Raw genomic sequence first — 23,362 nt, 5'->3', positions numbered from 1 at the left:
GGTAGTTCCTCCCAACTTATTTGTGCGTATTGTGTTTATGTGTGTGTTTATTGTGTCCTTGTATGTTTACGTTCTCTTCGTCCGGTGTCATGCTAATGTACTAATATGCCAATTTTCAAATATGATAATATATTAATATGATAATATGCGTATGCTTATATGATAAAATGCTAATTTGCTAATATGCTAACATATCAATATGCTAACATGTCAATATGCTAACATGTCAATATGCTAATTCGATTACATGCTAATATGCTAATATGTCAATATGGTAACATGCTAACGTCAGCACAAGACGGGCCTGCCGATTAGCACCTACTTCAGCGCGGTGAAGCTGAAGTGGCTGATGGACAACGTGGAGGAGGTTCACCGCGCGGTCGTCTCCAAGCGCGCCATGTTCGGCACCGTGGACTCCTGGATCATCTGGGTGAGGTGCTAGATGGCCGACCTTCCCGCTCTTTTTTCATCGCGGAAAATAATTCTTGTTGACAAATCTTCCAATTTTTAGAGGCTTTTTTTGGGGGGCTGTTTTGGGGTCTGAACACATGCTATAAAGGTGACATATTATACCACCAGATGTTAGTGTGATTAGCCGTTACTAGCCATTTTTTAAATCTGCCTCTTCTGACATCACAGGTGGGCGTGTCCACCTAGACGTATGACGGATCGATAAGCAACGTTTGATACATGAGGCCTTCAAAACAGCTCGGAGGTTCGGAAGCTCTTACGTGTCTCTACGTAAACTTTCCCTTCTTCCGAAATAAGAGTGTTCAGGAAACACCCTTAGAAGTTCGTAGGCTATGACATAAAACCGGAAAACGGATCGTTCATGAGACTAGACTTCATAACCAGTATGGATGCCCGCAGGGACCTCTTTGCGTTCTTTGCTGAATCAGTTATTAGAACTGCCTGCGATGGTTGAACTTGAGCAAGAATTGATCAGTTGTTAATAATTGTAAGCTATAATGGGTGTTAAGTTCGCCTCTTAATGCTTGCTGCAAGTTCACTTTAGTCTATCAATGAAATGGGCAGCCATTGTTGTGATGGATCTGGTAGTACTCGGGTAGCTTCACTTCCGCAAGAAACTCAGAGCGAAAACTTCTGACATCACGCCCAATTGTGATGTCAGAAGAGGCTGATTTTCAAAACGGCTTGTAACAGCTAATCACACTCACACCTGGTGGTATAATAAGGCCCTTTAAGGTTGTGTTTTGATCCCCGACGTCGTCTAGTGTCTGACCAGGGGAAAGCACCAATTGCCCTCCCATTGCTCCTTCTCTCCCTCCTCTTCATTCCGTTCTGTTGATCCTTCTTTCTGTTCGTCAGCTCTCTCGCTACAACCTGAGGTCCTAGAGCGTCATAAAAAAAGATGTTGAAGTTAAAAGTTTTCAATTTAAAAACGTCAATTCAAGATGGCCGACTTCCCGCTCATTTTTGTCATTGCGGAAAACTAATGTTTACGGTTGTGGTTGTCTGGTCGTCTAGTGTCTGACCGGGGGGAGGTCCGGGGGGGTGCACTGCACAGATGTGACCAACGCCAGCCGCACCATGCTGTTCAACATCCACACACTGGACTGGGACCCAGAGCTCTGCAAGTACGTGGGGAGGGGGGGGGAGGTGGTGTAATAGTGATGGGATAAAATATGGAAATACCGGCCGATACTATCGGCCGGTATTTGCCTTTCATCTTTTTAATTTATTAATATCTTTTCCTAGCAGGATTTACAGAAAGTTCATGAAATGTTCCTTTTTCAAATTGAGACTTTTAACATTTGTTCATCACTGCGTCATTTGTGTAATTTTTAGGATGTAAATTGAGGGAGCAAAAGCAGAATCGCTCCAAATATCGGCCCTAGAAAATCTGTATCAGCGTATCGGTCATCGGCTAAGGCTGATGAATATAATCGGTATCGGCATCGGCCAACCATATCGTCGATCCCTTGTTTTGTAAGCCCATTGGGAAGGTCCTAGGTTCAATCCCCGTTGTCGTCCGTCCTTGACAACTAGATAAATTTGTTTCGATGCAGCTTTATTAATCGCCAGTAGGAGAAATTGCTTTGTTGTAACAGCCCAGCAGCAGTGGAAGAAACGCAGGATAAAAATACAATAAAATGCAAAGTACTTATACAAAGAAAAATAGACGCTAAGGTAAATGCTAAACTAAATGGTAAAGACAAGACAAACAGAACAAACAGCATATAATATTTCATTTTCATTAAGCTTATTTTTGAGAATGAATTATGATGTGTCGTTTGACCTCTGGTGCCTTTGCTCACCGGTTCGGGTTCCTCCACCAGGTACTTTGACATTCCCATGGAGATCCTGCCCAAAGTTCGGAGTTCCTCTGAGATCTACGGCCTCATGGTAAGCGCACACCACCCTCCCACCGTTCCTTCTCCCCTTCCTCTTCATTACTCTGTTTATCGCCGTCTTATTCGTCAGCTCTCTCGCTAAACATGCCGATCGTGAGCGTAAAGTTTCCATTTAAGATTTAAAATCGAATTTTCGTCATTGAAAATTGACGATTTTTCTATTTTTATTTAAAAGTTTCATTTTAAAGGTTTCAATTTAAACTTGTAGTTTTAATTGAGGCTGTTATGGGTCAACTTTAATCCCCATGGACTCCTCGTGTGGTGATTTAACCACTTTGTTTTCAAAATGGTTATGATAAAAGTATACAATTTAAGGATTGTTAATTGTATTGGGTTAGGGTTGGGTGAACTTAGTTGAGGTATGATTTACATAGAGTCTCTAGGTTATAGATGGTTACATTTAAGTATTGGGTTAAAGATGGATAAGTTAAGGTATTCGTTCTAGATATGTTTAAGTGTATGTGTGTTTGTTGGTTTGTGTGTGTGTTGAAAGAGTTACATTGTTGTTGTGCGTTTACATTTTTTGTTTGTGTGTTTATAGTTTTGTATGTGTGTTTGCTTGTGTTGAAAGTGTTAGATTGTTGTGAGCTTACATTCTGTGTTTGTGTGTGTTTATAGATGTGTGTGTGTGTGTGTTGAAAGAGTTACATTTTGTGTGTGTGTTTGTGTGTTGAAAGGGTTAAATTTTTGTGAGTTTACATTGTGTATTCCTCTTTAAGTACAAATCCTCTTTAAGTGCATGCTGTCTCTCTGTATTCCTTCTCTGATTGGTGTAGAAAATAGGTTCTAAGCTGGTGAGTATCAATACTTAAGGTCTCCCTGCTTGCTCAGATCAGAAACAAGTACATTTCCGGCACACACACTATGACATTATTGTTATATTATTATAAATCGTTACTAAAACCTTGTATATTTTATGAAGATGATTGGGTAACATTTGTCGTAATTTTTTTATGTTATTTTATCTCTATGATTTTTATATGCTATTTTAAATGAATTCAACATTGGCAACATTTAATATTCATTAAGACGTTGAATATGGAGTATTGTTTAGTCTATAAGTTATTGAGTTGACTGATGTCAATATTCGCCATTAATGAAACATTAATGTCTCACAACTCGTCACAATACTAACACGCATGCACACAAGCTCGCACAGGCAAAGAAAAACCGGAACACACAAACGCACACACAAACACAATGACCACAAAGACCACACACGCACACACACACACTGATCACACACACACACAGACACAGACCACACACACACACAGACCCCACACATAGAGACACACAAGCACTCGTGCACACACACGCACACCTATATTGGTTGGAAATGTACCAGACATTTTGGCTGCATGCTAACGGCTTCCCAGACGGCGAAGCTTCTCTCCTTTCCCACCAAAACAAACGACAAACCCTTCGTTAAATCTCCTCACTCCTGTTTTTACATGATATAAATTATTATTTTTTTACAGGAGTGACGATCTTAACGCTTTCCTTTTTCCTCTTCCTTGTGGTGTTAGAATGTGTAGGAAGTGTATATAACCGTGTATATTTAAGCAATGGAGTGGCGAAGTCACGCCCCTTCCGGTAGGGCTCATGGGACCTATGAGATCGAAAAATATGAATGGGAGTCAATGGAGAGAAAATAATTATTTTCTGGTCCCAGTCTTTATATGCCCTGGATTACACATATGTTCTTTGTGGATTTAAATGATAATTTTTCATGCAAAGAAAACTAAACATTTTCGTGAAGAAGTTTGATAATTTTAGGTTTTATGTGAGGCCGCTTTGTGAACTACAGCTCTTCGCTGCTCTCGACGCATATGATATACGTCACCACACCCGCACTTGGAACTCGGCACAGAGATGGCGATCTCTCTGCTCCACTTCACCACTTTCTTTCAAGGCGAGGATAAAAGCATAGAAAGAGGTGAAGACCACTATAAGTCAGGGCATGTGGAGAGTTTTAGTTATGTGCCCTCTCTATGTGCCATCTCTGTGCCGAGTTCCAAGTGCGGGTGTGGTGACGTATATCATATGCGTCGAGAGCAGGGAAGAGCTGTAGTTCACAAAGCGGCCTCACATAAAACCTAAAATTATCAAACTTCTTCACGAAAATCTTTAGTTTTCTTTGCATGTAAAATTATCATTTAAATCCACAAACAACATATGTGTAATCCCGGGCATATAAAGAATGGGACCAGAAAATAATTATTTTCTCTCCATTGACACCCATTCATATTTTTCGATCTCATAGGTCCCATGAGCTCTACCGGAAGGGGCGTGACTTCGCCACTCTATATCACATGAGAGGGAGTGCTGTTGTACTGAATATCAGCACGGCTGTGATTCGGTCGTAGGTACGAGGCTGAGTGCCGAAGATAATCAGGCCGTTAATTAACTTTATTACACGGATCTTCTCAATGCTGTGGAACGCTCCGTTCACTTGCATGGGCCTTCCCGACCTCCGGCGGTGAATTACTTTCGATAATTGACGGTTGCTAAGCATATAATGACAGACTATGATTTGTTTGTTTATTTAATGACTTGCATTGCTCCGCCCACACAAATGGATCCGCAACTGGACCGGGACTGAAATGTTGCTAAGCACTCTACATAAAGACCGTTAATAACATTAACGGTTATTAGAAAACCTGTAAAGCGGAGTGATACGTGTATAGTTAAAATTCCCAGCGCTGTTATACTGCACTCATGGAAGGCCTCTTGTCCTATCAAATGACTTGGTCCAACACTAACTGTTGTATAAATCAATGTATTTGTATGGGATTTTAAAGTAGCATGTAGCATAGCGTCGCTGCAAAGTGTGTTGCTGACTAGGGCTAAGGGATGGAGCCACCGCAAGAATATAAATGTGTGTCATAAATATTAGGCCTGTTAAGTCCTTAGAGACTGCAATGGTGATTAAGGGCTATACAAATAAAATTGAATATATATATTAGTGGTGGGCCGTTAACGCAAAACTTTTATCGGGCGATAAAAAAAATATCGCTGTGAATCTATTTTCAAAGTTGGGTTGGGAGCTGGGCATAGGCGTCACTTACGCTGGACGCGCCCCCACCAGTTTGTCAAAAATCATTTTGTACCCACCACTTGTAAAAAAACAGAACTCGAGTGGAATTATTGTAACGTGAGGGTTCGATATGTGGTGGCGGATCCCTCTTTATGAAAAGAAACAGCAGGGAGACGGTCGGATGACTTTCTCAAGCGGTACTTTACTTTACTTTTCAACTCACAACCACAACACTTCCTTGTTTGGACCCATCACGTGACTGAACTAACCAATCAGAAGCTAGAATTTAGACTGAGGTAAACGTGAGGGAATCAGAGAGGCAGATTCAACAGAATATCCTGACTGTGTTAATGTGAACATGTAAGTAATAATTGTGTAACATAAATATGTAAATGATTAACTGACTTAACATTTTAAATACATTTCTACAAATTAACTCCAATATAAATTATATTAATTTATTCTACAACTTTCAAATATTTAACTTCTAAACCTTACATTATTATGGATTATTACACGGCTCTTCTCAATGCTGTAGACTGCTCCATTCACTTGCATGGGCCTTCCCAACGTTCAGCTGTCAATTATCTTTGTTTATGCTCCGTTCACTTGCATGGGCACTTCACAAATTCTGGCTGTGAATTATATTTGATAATTCACCATTGCCAAGTATCATTGACCGCTGTCAAGGTAAACGAACAGATTTTTTGCCGTTTGCCATTTTAATCTAGATCAATTTTGGAATTAATCTAGATTAAAAAAATAATCTATGCCCACCACTAATATATATATATATATATTGTGGCAGGCCGTGCTCCCAATGAGCCGGGTTCCACGTAAGAATCACGCTTGGCAGTGAGGGTTAAGCCATTAAAGGCATTTATTGCAGACAACTTAAATCATACAATGAAGACGCGGTCTCTAGGGTCTCCGTGAGCCTCTAGCCGCTCGTGGACCAGAGCGCTTCCTACGTCCTTGTTCCTGGTCTCCCCCAAATGTCAGTCCTCGTGTCCCCCAATCAAGCTGATTGGGGTTCGGTCGGTGCTCTCCGTCGCCGGCTGGTGGGTGACGGTGGTATCGGCCATCCAGGACCAACCCTCGGGCTGGTCCGGGCCGAGGTTTACGGGGCGGGATGCCACAATCTATATTATATATCCTAAACATTAAACCTAAAGTAGATGAAGCCATTTTGTTGACTTGTAAATAAGAAACTCTGCGAAACCCCCATTTTGATTTAGGTTTTAGAATGAAGGGTTTTTGGATGAGGAATGGGGGTCACTTATTAATGTGGAAGACCACCGTATTTAAAAAAATATGAATAGCAGTAATATATCATAGAAGGATATATGTGTCTACCACGCAACTACCAGATATATATATATATATTTTTTTTTTTATAAATACCTCCCCCGCTGTTTTTCGTACTGAATCTTCGTTTGAAAGTTGAAAAAATATTGCAATGATTTTTTTTTATCGTTTCGGAATATTGTGGGATAATTTATGACTTTTATATTTGGCTGAATAGGATTCCTTTTTATATATGAATAGATCTGTGTGCATCTGTCTGTTTGTCCTTCTATGTTCTCAACCTATATCGGACCCTTTCCAAACAAATAAAACCGTTTTGGTTTATTTGCACTAATGAAACTAATGAAATCTAAAATCCAAAACGTAAAATTCAATTTTTTCTTTTTTAGAAATCGGGAGCCCTCAACGGCATTCCCATTTCAGGGGTAAGTTCATCTCTATTCATGTCCTTTTGTATTTTACTATTTACGTCCCGCAACCATCATTTGCGTCCAGCGCAAGGCCCTGACGTGCACCTCCCCAAAATTGTCACCTTTACGACGAGGCGACGCAGCAGCAAGGGCTGTGATTGGTCCGCTCACTTAAACCCGAGTCAGAACCAAATCAGGTTCATGACTGCGTCAAAGCGTCTGCATGGAACCATAATCAGTCCTTTAGTCGCTACCCACTTTTATACAAGGAAATGTGTATTTCAAAAATGGCCTCGTACACACACACTGACAATTCTCGTCATGACCTTTTTTAAACATAAATAAACAAATATTTTCATCCCTGTTTTCAAAGCGCATTACTCAAGTAATTAAAAAAATGAAGAAGTTTAAATCAAGTATTTTATATTACATGTTTTTGGACCACACACTCTTTGGGTTGTGACCCACTTTTGGGTTGTGTGTGTGCGTGTGCGTGTGCGTGCGTGCGTGCGCGCGCGCGCGGAGAAACACTGATCGATTTTAATTTTAGTGTCTTGGAGATCAATCGGCAGCGCTGGTCGGACAGATGTGCTTCCAAGAAGGACAGGCCAAAAACACGTAAGAGTTGTCATGTGCTAGCGGTTCGGGCTGTGCAATAAATCGAATTTTAATCGTGATTTCGATTTTTGGGTCAAATGATCTCCAAACTTCTTTTTTACTGGATACAAATTTGTATCCAGACATTTCAAAGTTGTCAGTTAGAAAGTGTTATTTGGAGAGAAATGCTGAATAAATGCAGCATGTTTTCAAACTCAAAAATAATCCTTAAAATAATCGTGATTTCAATATGGACAAAAATAATCGTGACTATAATTTTTTCCATAATCGAGCAGCATTAGTTGCTAATGAGGATATTATAGGTGATCAAAGTTCGAAGTGAATGCACTTATTACTATTTACAGAGCTTTCTGTGATCCTTTCAAAGATTTTTCTGACCTTCTTATTGTGTTCATTTAATATTCTTGGTATAATTTGCATTTTAGTTTGCATTTCAAATATTGTATCCTTTTAGAAATATGAAAGCTAATTTCCTCTCTCTCTTCAGTTATGGGACGGGCTGCTTCCTGCTTCGCAACACTGGCGCTAAGGTAACGTTTTACACGATCAATACCTTATTTAATTATATCCCGAAAGCTAGCCTCTTAGGCTCACTTACAGTTTGACTGTTGATTACGGTGCAATGTCCTTGAAATGAACAAAAAATACAATTAAAGTAAACATTTGCAAATTAAATGTAAGTGTTGAATAATTAGAGGTTTAATAAGTACAAAAAGCCATAGTTTTTGCTCAACCAAGTAATTAAGCATTTCGACATTTTGATCAAATGTTGCCTCAAAAGATGCTAGCTAATGCAGCTAGCTCTGTTTCTGTCAACCTTGAGGCTCCGCCTCCGTTTGCCTGTGATGAACTCTACTCTGATATGACCTTTCAGCCGGTGATGTCGGACCACGGCCTTCTGACTACGGTGGCCTACAAGCTCGGCAGGGACAAACCAGCCTGCTACGCACTTGAGGTGTGTGTGTGTGTGTGTGTGTGTGTGTGTGTGTGTGTCATGTTATGTCTGTTTAAGTAGTTAATGTATGTTAACTATTAAGTTGACCAAGGGGATAACACAATTTGTGGAATGAGGAATTACCGCATCAGTGCATTTCAGCAGCTTTGTGTGTGTGTGGCGTTGTTAAGGTATTTCTATCTTGGCTCCATCCCCTACCCCTTCTGCTGTAGTGGCTAATGACTCCCGGCCATGTAGCAAGTATTTTTGGGTCTATAATGAGGCTTTCCTGTAAATGTGTGTGTGTGTCATGTTACGTTAAAAGGGAAACTTCACCCATTTGCATTAAGCTTTGTATCATTAGAAACCCAGTTATATTTTTGAATGGTCTTGCATCATTCCATTATTTTCCCCTCAGACGGGAGAAATCCGTATGTACCTCTAAAACTTCCTGCCTTAAATGATGCAAAACGAAGATTTTGTGTAATTTAAAGCAGGTAGTGTAAAAGGGGGGGAGCTCTAAAAAACTACAAGCACTCCTCATTTTACTACCACAACTACTGCCAGTGGGAGGGACTTGGGGGTGTATGCTATAAACAGTATAGAGAGAACACAGGTGTGAATTTGCACTACGGTATGGATTTTGACATTACCGTCTGACCGGTAGATCAAACGAGCACTAAAGAAGCAGCGATGTTTTACCAGAGACGCAGTCGTTTATTCATAATGTCATCCGGCGCACACAGCTTTTGGCCGTGTTCTATAAGATATTCTAGAACACTCTGGCTTGAGACCTGGAGCTCTATATCTAAATTATATAAGAAAATATATAGACAACTATAATAATATTATATATTATATCACGGCCAAAAGCTGTGTGCGCCTCCAGACGATATTATGAATCTCAAACGACTGCGTCGGGTTCTCAATCACAAGACAATCGCGGGCAACAATCCCTTTCTCCTCCATGTCGTGGTTAAGTCTACTTCAGATTGATGTGGAAGTGGAAGAGCCATAGACGTCAGAGAAACGGCTGCGTCGGGTTCTCCGACGTCTCTGGTCCTTCCACATCCTTCTGGAGTTGCAGTTCAATCTGGACTAGAGAGTCAAAGCCAACGTTTCTTCCCCCAATTCCTTCTCCACCATGGCCGAGAATCAATACACGGGTCTTATTTTGCTGACCCGCACCCGCGAATTACATTCCGCACCCGACCAGTCCTGCTATAAATTTATACCGACGCCCAAATGTGTCTTAAGGAAAATTAGACACATTAGATTGAACGCCGTGGAATTACAGTATCTGGTGTTTGGCGTGATGCTTTAGATTGCTGCGCAAAAAAAGCACATCATCCACTGTGGACGGTTTTAGTTGACTCCTCTGCACCTTTTAATAACCTCTCTAGCCCCGGAGAAGTCTCACGCTGTTCAGGCGTCCGACCCTTCCCGCACCCGTCTCCGACACAGTACCTATTATTTTTTCCCCGTTTCATCCAAATTGTGTGGTTCACCCGTCGGGTACCCGAACTCGTGCAGGACTCTGGCCGATATAACCCCCACTACGAGTCTTTACTTGTTGTGGAAGTACCAGAGACGTCCGAGAACCCGACGCAGTCTTAAATTCACAATATCGTCCGGAGGCGGACACAGCTTTTGGCCATGATATTATGCATTATATTATATAGATACCTATATATTATGTTATATTATTTAGATATAGAGCTTCCGGGAGTCCGCAAACGGCAACAATCACTTCTCCATGCTGCTGTTCACACTGGACTGCAGGGAGTGAACGCTGATTGGCCGTTATGTTAAGTTGTCAGGGAGTGAACGCTGATTGGCTGTTATGTTACGTTCTCATGTTACGTTCTCAGGGAGCGAACGCTGATTGGCTGTTATGGCCCACTTTCAATACAGATTCATGTCTCCTCTGGTGAAATTCTCCTTTAAGTTGCCCAAGTTGATAACCATTTGTGGAATGAGTATTTACCCCATCATTGCATTTCAGAAACTCTGTGTGTTTGATACATTGTTACGGTGTTTCTATCTTAGCTCAACCCCCTACTACACTCATGTGCCATGTCACATGACTCCCGGGCATGTAGCATGTACTTTTGTGTCTAATGCGGCTTTTCCGTAATAGTATGGAAGTGTGTCTTTTGTGAGTGTAACGCCAGCTTCTTCCCCCAGGGCTCTGTGGCCATCGCCGGGGCCGTGGTACGCTGGCTCCAGGACAACCTGGGCATCATCCAGACCTCGGAGGAGCTGGGTACGTGGCCAGAGGAGTTCCATCTGTAGGCTCTGGTTAAGGCCCAAACCCATAACCCTACCCCTAACCCTTAACCCTACCCCTACGAACTGGCACGACAACCCTTCAATACCCAGTTACAGTACGTCATTAGTAGTCGTTGACAGGGTTTTAATCTTTACATTTTTATGTATTTTTTGATACAAAATCTGTCTCTGGAATATCATAGGGGTATGGTTGTAGGGGTAGGGTGAAGGGTTTGGGTTAAGGGGTGTTAAGCTCAGTTTCAATTCTAAGACATGGTTGACGTTATGAACCAAGGAAAATGGAGGACATCTAATAAAACTCGACGGTGTGCGTTGTGTCTTTTGGTGTTTTTTTTTGGCGTTAATTCAATTAATTGATCAATAATATATATAAATTAATATATTTGTATGCTGGAAAATCTGTTCGCCATTTAAAGGTGTTGTATGTCATATGTAGTTATATGTTATATGAAAACCTCAACCAATCGGAATAACAAATCGTATCGTGGCTTGGATTCCACTTTTGGAATTCTATTATTGTCTAGTATTGATAACGTGGTTTCTACCCCGCTAAATGCAGAAAAGATGGCCGCCTCCGTCGGTACCTCCTACGGTTGTTATTTTGTCCCAGCGTTCTCCGGACTCTACGCCCCCTATTGGGAGCCAAGTGCAAGAGGGTAAGGGACCGGGGTAAAATGTCTTGTTTTGTATAAATAACAGCCGTCTCACAGTGGACACAAGGGGTCAAAGTGGTAAGCATTAGTACTACATTTTTTTACTTTATTTAACTTATTTAATTTTTATTGTATGACAATGTTTTTATGTGAAGCACTTTGAGTCTGGCTTGTGTATGCTTTATAAATAAAGATGCCATGCCTAAAGCGTACAAATTATGTATCAATGTACAAATAAACTAACGAATGATAACGATTTTATATCAGTTATTACTTGAACCGAGCCCTATCTTTTTTGTGAATTTTGCTCATTCGAAAGCTAAGCCGTTAAATCATTGCCATAGGGCTTTAGATTTTTGGTTAAAGGTCAAAGGTGAGTGTGATTAGAGGTTACTAGCCATTTTTAAAGACTGCTTTTCGTGACATCCAAAGTGGGCGTGTCCACCTAGATGTACAACGGTTTGCTGTAGTCCACTGGGTAGGCTGGTAGACTGATCTATCCAGCGTACACGTAGGTGGACACACCCACTTGTGATGTCGGTAGAGGATTTTCAAAAATGCTTGTAACGGCTAATCACACTCACACCTGGTGGCATAATGTGGAACCTTATAAAGCAGAGGAAGAAAGTGTTCTGTATTTGTCAGGTAAAAAAACTTACGCCACCAGTTTGACTCCTCAGTAGCAGTCCTCCCTAGCCTGGCTATTGCCAGACCAAGCTCAATTGTAGATTGCACGTTGGTCTGGGGAGGCTGCTGTAATTTTCTTCATCACAAGAGGCGTGATCGACGGGCCTAGTTAAACTGACTCTGTACGCAATTGGCTGCTTGCCGTTGCTTTCCTGTCGTCATTGTTTTAAACCATCCAATAGCGCCCCAAGGGGAGAAGCCAGCTTGGTGATTGGCTCCTTCAAAAGCGTATCAGAAGCAGAAAGATTTATATTGCTCTTCTCCAGACCCTTCTGCAAAGCGAATTCAAATCGCCGGTAGAATGGGCTTGGGGTCTAAATCCTCACATGACTCTTCTCTGTCCCTCTCCCTCTCTGGTCAGGATCATTTGCGGGCTGACGCAGTTCACCAACCGCAAACACGTGGCGTTCGCAGCCTTGGAGGCGGTGTGCTTTCAGACGCGAGAGGTAAGATGTGTTTGCATGCGGAAAAAATCTCAAATAATTAGCAACATCTCCACAACAGTGGTGAGGAAATGCTATACCATAGTATGTATTTCAAGTTCAAGTTACTTTATTATGTACCCAAAGGTAGATTTTGTTTGCAGTATAGAGTCCTCATGCACACAAATAGGGAAAAGGAGGCACATATCAAAAATTATTATGTAGTTTTACTATTGGTTTAGTTCACCTCATCTTTAATCGGGACCTGTTAGAACTTTAGTAATTTTTGATATGTGCCTCCATGTATTTTTCCTATTTGTGGGTATAAGGACCCTATGCTGCAAACAAAATCTACCTTTGGGTACAAAATATAGTAATTTGAACTTGAACTACAGACCATGGTTTAGCATTTTCTCACCACAGGTGTTGCTAATTGTTACTACATTTTCTGGGTTCTGGGTTACCATGGCGGCACGACTGATGAAGCGACCACTCACTCTCCCGATGATGCAGTGTTTTGTTTGTTTAAAGGGGAACTATGCAGCTTTTTTGGCTTAATTGACCTTAATATAACGGGTTTAGAGTCATTGTGATGGTTTTATTGCACTTTTTGGCTTGATTGGTCGCTGTTTCGACTCCCCCTAGCACATTTTGGTGGAGAAAGGGGAATATGGAAGTTTCTGCCGGCGAGTCAGCGACCCGCCGCCCACTCTCGCTGGACTCTTGGGTCTCGCGAAGTAACAAATTGCTTTACGGCACTACAGACCCACAAACACAGAACCCGCTCGATATAAACACACGTAGAGGAGGGATTGTTACATTCATCATGGATCAACCGACTAAAAAGAGACAGAGAAACCCAATGTCGGAGGAACAGAAGAGAAAAGGGAGACGACCGACAGAGAGGCCAGACACGAGTAAACGTTGGGCGAGCTTCTCAGGAATAGCGTGAACTGAAAGAAAAATCAGACGCCGACTTGGCCGTGATGCTTTTGAAATTGTAAGTACCCTTGGGTGAACTTTGTCTTCGTGGCTGTCTTGATGTTGATAATCTCTGTAAAAATGTGTTTGCTCGACCGTTTCGTGAGCCCTGTATGTTTCTAGCTTGCTTGCTTGCTGGGGTGTTGGCGTACTCGCTACCAAACACCTTTTGTTCCATGATTTTTTTGCTATTCGTCTGTCTCGTCCCCCAGATACAGGCTAAATCCCTGAATCCAGGTTTTGTTTTTTTAGATCATAGCTATTCAAAAGCCCCAGATTTTCCTAAGAGTGTAGCCTATATCATGTGATATGTCCGGCTGGTCATATTATGCAGTACCTTGCACTTGAGCTGCTAGTTAGCAAATATTCGTTGGAAACAGAACTGTTACATTTTACGAGACATGAACCTCCATTATAGCTTTATCCATGTTATACCTTTGGTGTTCCCCGCGTGTAAACATGTTTGTAAAAAGATGCTTTGTATTTTTTCTTCGTTACAAGCGTTTGCACACAGCCTTGTTATGAGTTATCGTTACGAGGCTTGATGACCCAAGACGGCTCGGCCTGATTGCCCCGGTACAGCCACCACCGTCATCCGAACTTGTGCGGGTACAAGTGTCTCGAGGAAATCCAGAGAACCATCAAGAAGATGCTAGACAATAGCCGTAAGGCAAAAACAAACCGTGAAGAACTGTCACTTACATTATTTTGTGTGTATTATTGAACAAATGAATGAAAGTTGGTGCAAACATCTGTTATATAAAAAAAGGGAAACGTTTTAATACCATATTCAATAATATTTATTTACAAACATTTGCACGTAAACATGTGTCCCTAATCTTCCACACGCAGCATCTGGCTATGACAACCTACCTGCGGGGACTGGCGACAGCATACCCTCTCGATGTCTGAATCCAACTCCCTGCAATTCCATACACAAGTGACGTACTTGAGCAGATACATAAATATAATATTGCTGCGCAAATTGTTAATGCTATCGTTATGTATTATGTTGGCCAACACTCTTACACTGATCAAAGATAAAAGATAAAAAATATATAATTTAGGATATAAAATCTCCCCGTCAACTATAAAAAAGGATGGGTTTATGTTTATTGTAACACCAATACACCATTTCAAAATTTATAACCTTGTCTACTCTTTATGAACATCCACCTCGGACATGGCTCCTCGCATTCGCCGGCTTCTTTGAAAACAAATGCCCATGGCTAGCGTAGAAGTGCATGGGGAAGGGTCATCTACGAGTTGTGACGACAGTGTTGTAAAATATCTACTACGAAGCTGTAGGGGGAACTGTGTGGAGAAAAGTGTGAGCGCAAACCGAGAAAACGGTGACGAAATGGCCGATCTTGCATGATATCTGCAAGAGCAAGCTTTGCAACGTCTTGGACATTGCAACAGAGACACTCGGATTACTTTGCCGTCCTGCGATCTCATCGGACTCAGCTGCCACTCCTCCCCGAAAAAGGATACGTCAGAAGCAGTGTGCGAGGAAGCAGAAGAGGGGCAAGCATGGATGTATTCGGGCTATGCTAGCGGCTGGTCCGAATCACCGAGCCATACCATCCATCCTCCTGGCTAACGTCAATCACTGGACAATAAAATGGACCATATACGACTGCTGAGGTCAGCGAATCGTAAAGTGAGTAACTGCTGTGTGCTTGTTTTCACCAAAACACGGACTGGAGGTGGCGGGGTCTGTGTTTACATCCGGGATGTGTGGTGCCGTGACGCTGCGGTAGTATGATCATAAGGTGCCGTCCTTTCTTCCTACCGAGGGAGTTTACTGCGATTTTGCCATTGCGGTGTACATCCCTCCAACCTCCACCAGCAGCGACAGGAATGCGGCACTTTGTGAACTGTATCAGACCATCAGTGAACAACAGACGGCACACCCAGATGGATTCATCCTCGCTGGAGATTTGAATCATGCTGATCTTAATACTGTCCTTCTAAAACTCTACCAGCATGTTAATTTCACAACAAGAGGAGATAACATTTTGGATATGGTCTAGACTACACACAAAGGAGCATACAAGGCCTCCTCCTTGCCCCACATCGGACTCTCTGATCTTATCACTGTTATGCTCATGCCAGCCTACAGACAGAGAGTGAAAGTCTCCAAACCGGTTCGGAAGCAGGTACGTGTGGGGCCTGCCTCCTCTACTCTTCAGGACTGTTTTGGAACAACAGACTGGGAAATGTTTAAACAGACATTGAGGAGTACACAGACACTGTTACTTCTTACATCAGGAAGTGCATCGATGATGTGACTCACACAAAGACCATCGTCATTCGGGCTAACCGGAAGCCATGGCTGACGGGGGATGTCCACCGGCTGCTGAGTACCAGAGACAACGCCTTCAAATCCGGGTATGAAACTGGCCTGAGAACAGAGAGAGCCAACCTGGCATCAGGAAAGCAAACAGGAAAATACAAAAAAGATAACCTGCCACTTCAAAGACGGCAGAGACGCGCAGAGCCTGTGGCAGGGCTTTCAGACCATCACGGACTACGAGCCCGCGCTACAGACGACAACATCTCTCTACTCAACAACCTCAACAGCTTCTTTGCACGGTTTGAAGCCACAAACAATACAAACCCAGAGAAAACTTCACCCACCCCCCACGATCATGCTCTGTTCCTGTCTGCTGCCAGTTTGAAGGACACCCTCCACTATCAACTCCCACAAGGCAATGGGCCCAGACAACATTCCAGGCCGTGTGTTGAACGACTGCACAGAGGAGCTTAAGGATGTCTTCAAGGATGTCTTTAACACAGCTTGAGACAAGCTTCTGTTCCATCACATTTCAAGGCCACCATCATCATACCTGTGCCAAAGAAACCTGCTCCATCCTGATTCAATGACTATCGCCCTGTGGCATTGACCCCCATCATCATGAAGTGTTTCGAACGGCTAGTCATGTCACACATCAAGTCCATTCTCCCCCCCCCACCCTGGACCCCTTTCAGTTCGCATACCGAGCCAAACGGTCCACAGAGGATGCAATCTGCTCTGCTCTCCATCCAGCCCTCACCCACCTGGACTCAACAGACTCAGATGTGAGAATGCTGTTCATAGACTTCAGTTCAGCATTCAACACCATTATCCCACAACAATCATCTGTAAACTGGACCAGCTGGGGCTCCACACCTCCCTTTGCAACTGGCTGCTCGACTTTCTCAGTGAGAGGCCACAAGCAGTACGAGTCGTCAACAACACCTCCATCAGCATCACATTCAGCACAGGGACCCCCCAAGGCTGTGTACTCAGTCCCCTGCTCTTCACCCTGCTGTCTCACGACTGCATACCAACCTACAGTGCAAATCATACGGTGAAGTACGCGGACGTTACAACTCTGGTGGGTCTCATCACCAGTAACGACGAGACCCACTACAGGGAGGAAGTCAACCTTCTGACAATGTGGTGCAGAGACAACGACCTCCTGCTTAATGTCAGCAAAACCGAGGAGATTGTTGTTGACTTCCGGACAGGCCACGCCGAACACCCACCACTGATCATCGATGGTGCTGCTGTGGAGAGAGGAAGCAGCACAGTGAGGACCTCGCCTGGGCCCCCAACACTGCATCATAGGTGAATAAAGCACAGCGGCGCCTCTTCTTCCTTCGCAAACTGAAGCATGTGAAAGCTCCTCCCCCTGTCACTTTCTACCGGGGGACCATTGAAAGCATCCTATCCAGCTGTATCTCTGTGTGGGGCGGGAGCTGCACTGAATACAGCAGGAAGGCACTGCAACGCATGGTGAACCCAGCTGGAAGGATCATCGGTGCACAACTCCCTTCCTTGAAAGACGCATACATCACCCGCCACACCCGAAAAGCAACCATGATTGTGAGCGACGCCAACCACATGCTGGCGTCTGTTCAGCCTCCTGACCTCTGGGAGAAGGTATCGGAGCCTCCGTGCCCGCTCCACCAGACTCACAAACAGCTTCATCCACCAGGCTGTCAAGGAAGCTAAATTCTCTCCCCTCTCTCCCCTCAGCGACATCCACCAGCTGTCAGAAAGCTGAATTCCCCCCCCCCCCAAAACAGACTGAAATTTTTTCACTACCACAACTCTAATGCACAACAAAGATCTGTTGTGCATGTGCACTTTATCTGTTCACCGTGGGATAGTGAGCAACGTCATCTCGATTGCTTTGTATGTCTACATGTGAAGTAATTGACATTAAGGCTGACTTTGATTTGCGGCAAGAGACTCAGGACTCACTTGTTCAGAGTTCACCTGAACTCTGCATAGCAGTTTATATAATGACTGCTTCCACTGTTGTGTTGGTCATACTATAGAATGATTAAATGCATGTTTAGTGAATAACCCAGAACATAAGGAACTTTAAAAAAGAAAAACCGCATACTAAATCGAAGTATTGGTCGAAATAATCGCAATTCGATTATTTCCCCAAATCGTTCGGCAGTAACGCAGAACACCATGTGCTGACTAGGGCTGTTCGGTTTGACGAAATCGAATTGCGATTTTGTTGATCCTATATATTCATTCATTCATTCCGTACATTTTTGATGATCATATACGTATATCCATTCATTCAATCATTCATTGCATTCATTCATGATGATCCGATTCGTCGCTTGCACTCACAGGGTTTAAACGGCTCACAAACTTGGCCGTGTGCAGGGACCTGGGCTGATAGATTATGGAAAAAATGATAATCACGATTACTTTGGTCAATATTGAAATCAAGATTATTTTTCAGCATTTCCCTCCAAAAAGAAAACCTTTCTAACTGAGACCTTTGAAAAATTCCCCTTTAAAAAAAATACACAAAATGTTAAACTAGAAAATAATGTACAAATATGTATCCAGTTGTTCTGTACAAAACATTTAGTGAATAAAATAGATATACTTAATTAAAATTGTAAAAAATTGTTTAAACTTGGTTATATTCGTTTGGAGATTTTGACCTAAAATAAATCAAATCAAAATCACAAGCAAAATTCGACTAATTGCTTAGCTCTGGTCGGGAATGAGTTGTTGTTCTTGTTGTTTTCCTTCAGATCCTGGATGCCATGAACCAGGACAGTGGCATCCCACTTAGCCAGCTGCAGGTGGACGGGGGCATGACCTCCAACCGGCTGCTGATGCAGCTGCAGGCCGACATCCTCTGCATCCCTGTCGGTGAGACCAGCTAGCGAGTGCTTTGTTTGTAGCATCTGTTAGCTCGGTTTGTAGTATCTGTTGGCTTGGTTTGTATCCCCGCCAGTGAGACCAACTAGCGTTAGCTTTGTTTGTAGCATCTGTTGGCTTTGTTTGCATCCCCGTCGGAGAGACCAACCAGCATTAGCTTTGTTTGTAGCATCAGTTTGCTCGGTTTGTAGCATCTGTTAGCTCGGCTTGTAGCATCCTTTAGCTCGGTTTGCATCCCTGTCGGTGAGACCAGCTAGAGTTAGCTTTGTTTGTAGCATCTGTTAGCTCGGTTTGAAGCATCTGTTAGCTTGGTTTGAATCATCTGTTGGCTTGGTTTGCATCCCCGTCGGTGAGATCAGCGAACGTTAGCTGTTGGATGTTACCAAGTGACGGCTCATTTGCATACATATGCAAATGAGCTGCCGCTCCTCTATTGGACAGTGACATAAAGACTAAAGAGTCAGAGACACAGCCGATTCCATTCAAAACTTAACATCCGAACAAAGTCCTATCATCAAAATGTTGTGGTATTTCGATACTTGAGGGTTAGGGCTTTGGGGGGGGTTGTTTCCTCTGCATACCACTAATAGACGCCCCAACGTAAGATGCGGTGTCCCTGTACCTTATCTGATCGCTACTGTTATGAAGCGGTTGTCTGCGTTTTAGCTATCGAGTCATCCTCGCAGAGCAGATGACCGTTAAAGTTATCGTCACCAAAACTTCCTTCTATACTGGAGAGATTGACAAGCGTATTGGAACGCAACAGGTCCGTCTTGTTGCTTTCCAGATGTTTTTTGGTTGACCCTTCCCTTGGAAATCCAAAACGGACAGAGGTTGAAGGCCGAGACGCGTTCGCGGTTTTGCTTTCATCACCCCTGTTTTAAAGGTTAAAGGTGAGATATTATACTACTAGGTGTGTGTGATTAGTCGTTAAAAGCCGAAAATCTGCCTCTTTTTGTGTTTTAGTGACATCACAAGTGGGCGTGTCCACCTAGATGTGCGCTGGATAGATCAGTCTACCAGCCTACCCAGTGGACCATAGAAAACGTTGCTCATCTATCCGTCATACATCTAGTTGGACACGCCCACCTGTCTGTCCCGAAGAGGCAGATTTTCAAAACGGCTTATGACGGTTAATCACACTCACACCTGGTGGTAGAATATGTCACCTCTTTAAGGTTAAAGGTTGTCATGGTGACGGGCGGGTGGGGTTGTTTTTTTCTTTACGCAGTGAAGCCGTCAATGCCGGAGACCACCGCCCTGGGCGCGGCGATGGCGGCCGGCTCAGCGGAGGGCGTGAGCGTGTGGAGCCTGCGGCCTGAGGACCTGAGTGAGGTCACCTCCGAGAAGTTTGAGCCGCAGATCAACCCTGAAGGTGAGAATTCGGGATCGTTATCGGAAACTGGGGTTCGGATTAGGAGTTCGGGATCAATAACGGAAACTTGGGTTCTGATTATGAGTTTGGGAATGTTGACCGTAACTGGGGTTTGGATGAGGAGTTTGGGTACGTTAACGGAACCTGAAGTTTGGTTGAGGAGTTTTTGATCGTTAACTGAGGAAGTAAGACTTGCCCCCAACTTTTAAACAATTTTGAAGTAAATACAGACTTTTATGTTCACTTAAAGATCCCATGGCATGAAAATGTCACTTTCTGAGGTTTTCTAACATTAATATGAGTTTCCCTAGCCTACCTATGCTCCCCCAGTAGCTAGAAATTTCGTTGGGTGTAAAACGAGCTCTAGGCATTCTGCTCCACCTTTGAAAAACCTAAGCTCAGGGACGGACTATATCTATATATCTATATTAAAGCATCCATAAAGTAGCAAGCCATGGGACCAATAAGCTTTCTGCTAAATCTTAAAGGGGACATATCATACCACCAGGTGTGAGTGTGATTAGCCATTACATGCAGGTTTGAAAATGTGCAGCATTGTGACATCACAGGTGGGCGTGTCCACCTAGATGTGTGCTGGATAGATCAGTCTACCAGCCTACCCAGTGGACTGTAGCAAAAGTTGCTCATCTATCCGTCACACATCTAGGTGGACACGCCCACCTGTGATGTCACAATGCTGGACATTTTGAAAACGGCTTGTAATGGCTAATCACACTCGCACCTGGTGGTATGATAGGTCCCCTTTAAATATATTGCACTTCTTTTTCTTTATTTTATTTTACTTATCTATTCTATTTCATTACTTCAACTTGGTGGATGTTTGCTTTAGCTTTCTGCTAAATCTTAAACTTATCTTAATTTATATTTTATTTTTATTGCATGACGATGTTTCTATGTGAAGCACTTTGAGTCTGCCTCGTGTATGAAAGGCCCTTTATAAATAAAGTTGCCTTGCCTTCACGGAAACTCTGGTTCGGATTAGGAGTTTGCGGTCATTAACCAAACTGGGGTTAAAATGATGAGTTTATGTGCGTGACACCGTTTTTCCTTTTGGTACACTCTCGCTCGGCAGAAAGTGAATTTCGGTACGCACGCTGGAAGAAGGCGGTGGAAAAATCCAAGAACTGGGAGACGACGGAGCCCGTCGCCAACGGCAACGGTAGGATCCGTAGATTTTATTTTTAAGTGTGCATTTTAATTAAATGTCCAATCAGGTTTGGTCAGTTTTTTTGTCCAAAAATGGTACCAATTATTCCTTATCATTATTAGTTTCAATAGTCCTTGTTGATAATGACCTTATTTATTACAACATTTTATTATTATAAAGATTATACATAAATGACCACTGAACAAGATAGGCAGAGAATGCAATATTACATTTCTCTACCCTAGCAGAGCCTTGTTACAGCCTTATATTCTTGATAATGCCCAACGTTGGCTCAGCCTGGCTCCGCCTCTTCCGCTACATAGCTAAGATGGCTGCCGTTGAGTACCAAACATGTACATCGATCCACACTCCGCAGTTTAAGTGTTTTGAGTAAACCATCCGGGTCATCTCAGTACACTTCTTTTCGCCCCGAATTGGAACGCCCTACGTACTCAAACTAAGTACAGGGCTCCAGACTTATTTTTTTAACTAGGAGCACTGTGGCCCCTTACTGAAAGTTTTAGCGGCGCAACCAAAACGTCTTCTTTTTTTAGGGGCGCATATCGTTAATCCACATGCCAACCAAATATTCACATTTCTACTAATTTTCAATGCATTACTAATAACTATTTTGATAATAGATGCAGAAATTACAATGTGCTGTTTCAAATTCAGTGTCACATTTAATTGTGATTCTCATCTATCCCAACGGTTTCCAGGTTTGAGCATGCATAGTTTCGACAAGTACTGAAGCGACAGTTTCACGGGAGTGCGGTGCAGTGCAGTGTCCTGCACTGGTTCTGGTGACCCGCAAAATTTGGATGAAACGAGTCGGGTCGGACGCCTGAACAGCGTGGGTCGGGCGTGGGTTTTGCGATTGCGAGCGAGACTTCACCGGTGCTGGATATGTTATTCAGGAGCGGAGGAGTCAACTAAAACCGTCAACAGTGGATGATGTGCTTTTTTTGCAGAGCACCAAGCCAAACACCAGATAGTGTAATTCCCATCTAATGTTTCTAATTTTCCATCGGGTGCGGGTCGGGTGTCGATATCAATTTGTAGCGGGTCTGGTCGGGCTATTGTCGGAGCACGGGTCGGATGCGGTTTGAAGTATTGCGAGCACGGGCGGGTGCGGGGTTTGTAAAATAAGACCCGTGCAGGAATGACTTGCACTGGCACACTAGGCCTTTTTATTTATTTTTATCTGTCTGTGGTAGCCAGCACGCTGTTCTTCCCTGGGGCGTGCTGGGGAGGAGGCATCAAGGCTGGGGAGTCAAACAGACTCAACAAGCTGGTTAGGAAAGCCAGCTCTGTTGTGGGACTTGAGCTGGACAGTCTGGAGGTGGTGGTGGAGAGGAGGATGAGGGACAAATTCAAGTCCATCATGGGCCACCCCTCCCATCCCCTCCATGCTGAGCTGTGGCAGATGGGGAGCACCTTCAGTCACAGGTTGATGTTCCCCAGGTGCAAGACGGAGTGCTTTAGGTGCTCCTTTGTGCCGGCAGCCATTAGGCTGTTCAACAGTGCCTGATGATGATTGTGTTTGTGTATGTTTATGTGTTTGCATATGCATGTGTGTGTGTTTAGGTATGCGTATATATGTGTACATGCATCACCCATCTTGATGTTGGTTCTGTTTGTCTTGTTTTTGTCCCTATTTTAACTATAAGCTTCTACTTATGCATTAGCACTTTGTATTTATTGCATTGTTATTTTATCCTGTGTCCATCCACTGCTGCTGGGCTGTTCTGCAACAAACAAATTTCTCCTACGGGGGATTAATAAAGTTGTATCTTATCTTATCTTAGCTGAAGGTCGGAAGAACGAGGCAATAGTTTGCTTGCTCATTGTAAACGCACGTAGCAGGTTGTGTGAAATCCTCTCCTTCACACAGACGTTTATGCACGCTCT

General features: G+C 43.2%; 1 protein-coding gene across 4 annotated transcripts in view; it reads left to right on the top strand.

The window, feature by feature from the left end:
* Nucleotides 1–23,349, top strand: part of gk (glycerol kinase) — a 30,872-nt gene extending 7,523 nt beyond the window's left edge. The window contains exons 6-19 of one of the 4 annotated variants that reach the window (XM_056594281.1): nt 293–430; nt 1,489–1,598; nt 2,301–2,367; nt 3,152–3,169; nt 7,113–7,148; nt 7,684–7,751; nt 8,239–8,281; nt 8,626–8,706; nt 10,873–10,951; nt 11,537–11,633; nt 12,679–12,763; nt 18,779–18,899; nt 20,140–20,283; nt 21,377–23,349. In XM_056594281.1, coding sequence (XP_056450256.1) covers nt 293–430; nt 1,489–1,598; nt 2,301–2,367; nt 3,152–3,169; nt 7,113–7,148; nt 7,684–7,751; nt 8,239–8,281; nt 8,626–8,706; nt 10,873–10,951; nt 11,537–11,633; nt 12,679–12,763; nt 18,779–18,899; nt 20,140–20,283; nt 21,377–21,489 — 1,200 coding nt within the window. In that variant the 3' untranslated portion in view covers nt 21,490–23,349. Of the gene's footprint in view, nt 1–292; nt 431–1,488; nt 1,599–2,300; nt 2,368–3,151; nt 3,170–7,112; nt 7,149–7,683; nt 7,752–8,238; nt 8,282–8,625; nt 8,707–10,872; nt 10,952–11,536; nt 11,634–12,678; nt 12,764–13,384; nt 16,717–18,778; nt 18,900–20,139; nt 20,284–21,376 lie in introns of those variants that run through there. The other 3 variants (XR_008896049.1, XM_056594282.1, XM_056594283.1) reach the window with 3 other exon arrangements.
* The last annotated feature ends 13 nt before the right edge of the window (nt 23,350–23,362 follow it).

Source organism: Gadus chalcogrammus, chromosome 7 (genome assembly GCF_026213295.1).
Source record: "Gadus chalcogrammus isolate NIFS_2021 chromosome 7, NIFS_Gcha_1.0, whole genome shotgun sequence".
Taxonomy (NCBI): domain Eukaryota; kingdom Metazoa; phylum Chordata; class Actinopteri; order Gadiformes; family Gadidae; genus Gadus; species Gadus chalcogrammus.
Note: the sequence above shows the minus strand (reverse complement) of the source record. Positions and strands in the feature narration are given on the sequence as shown.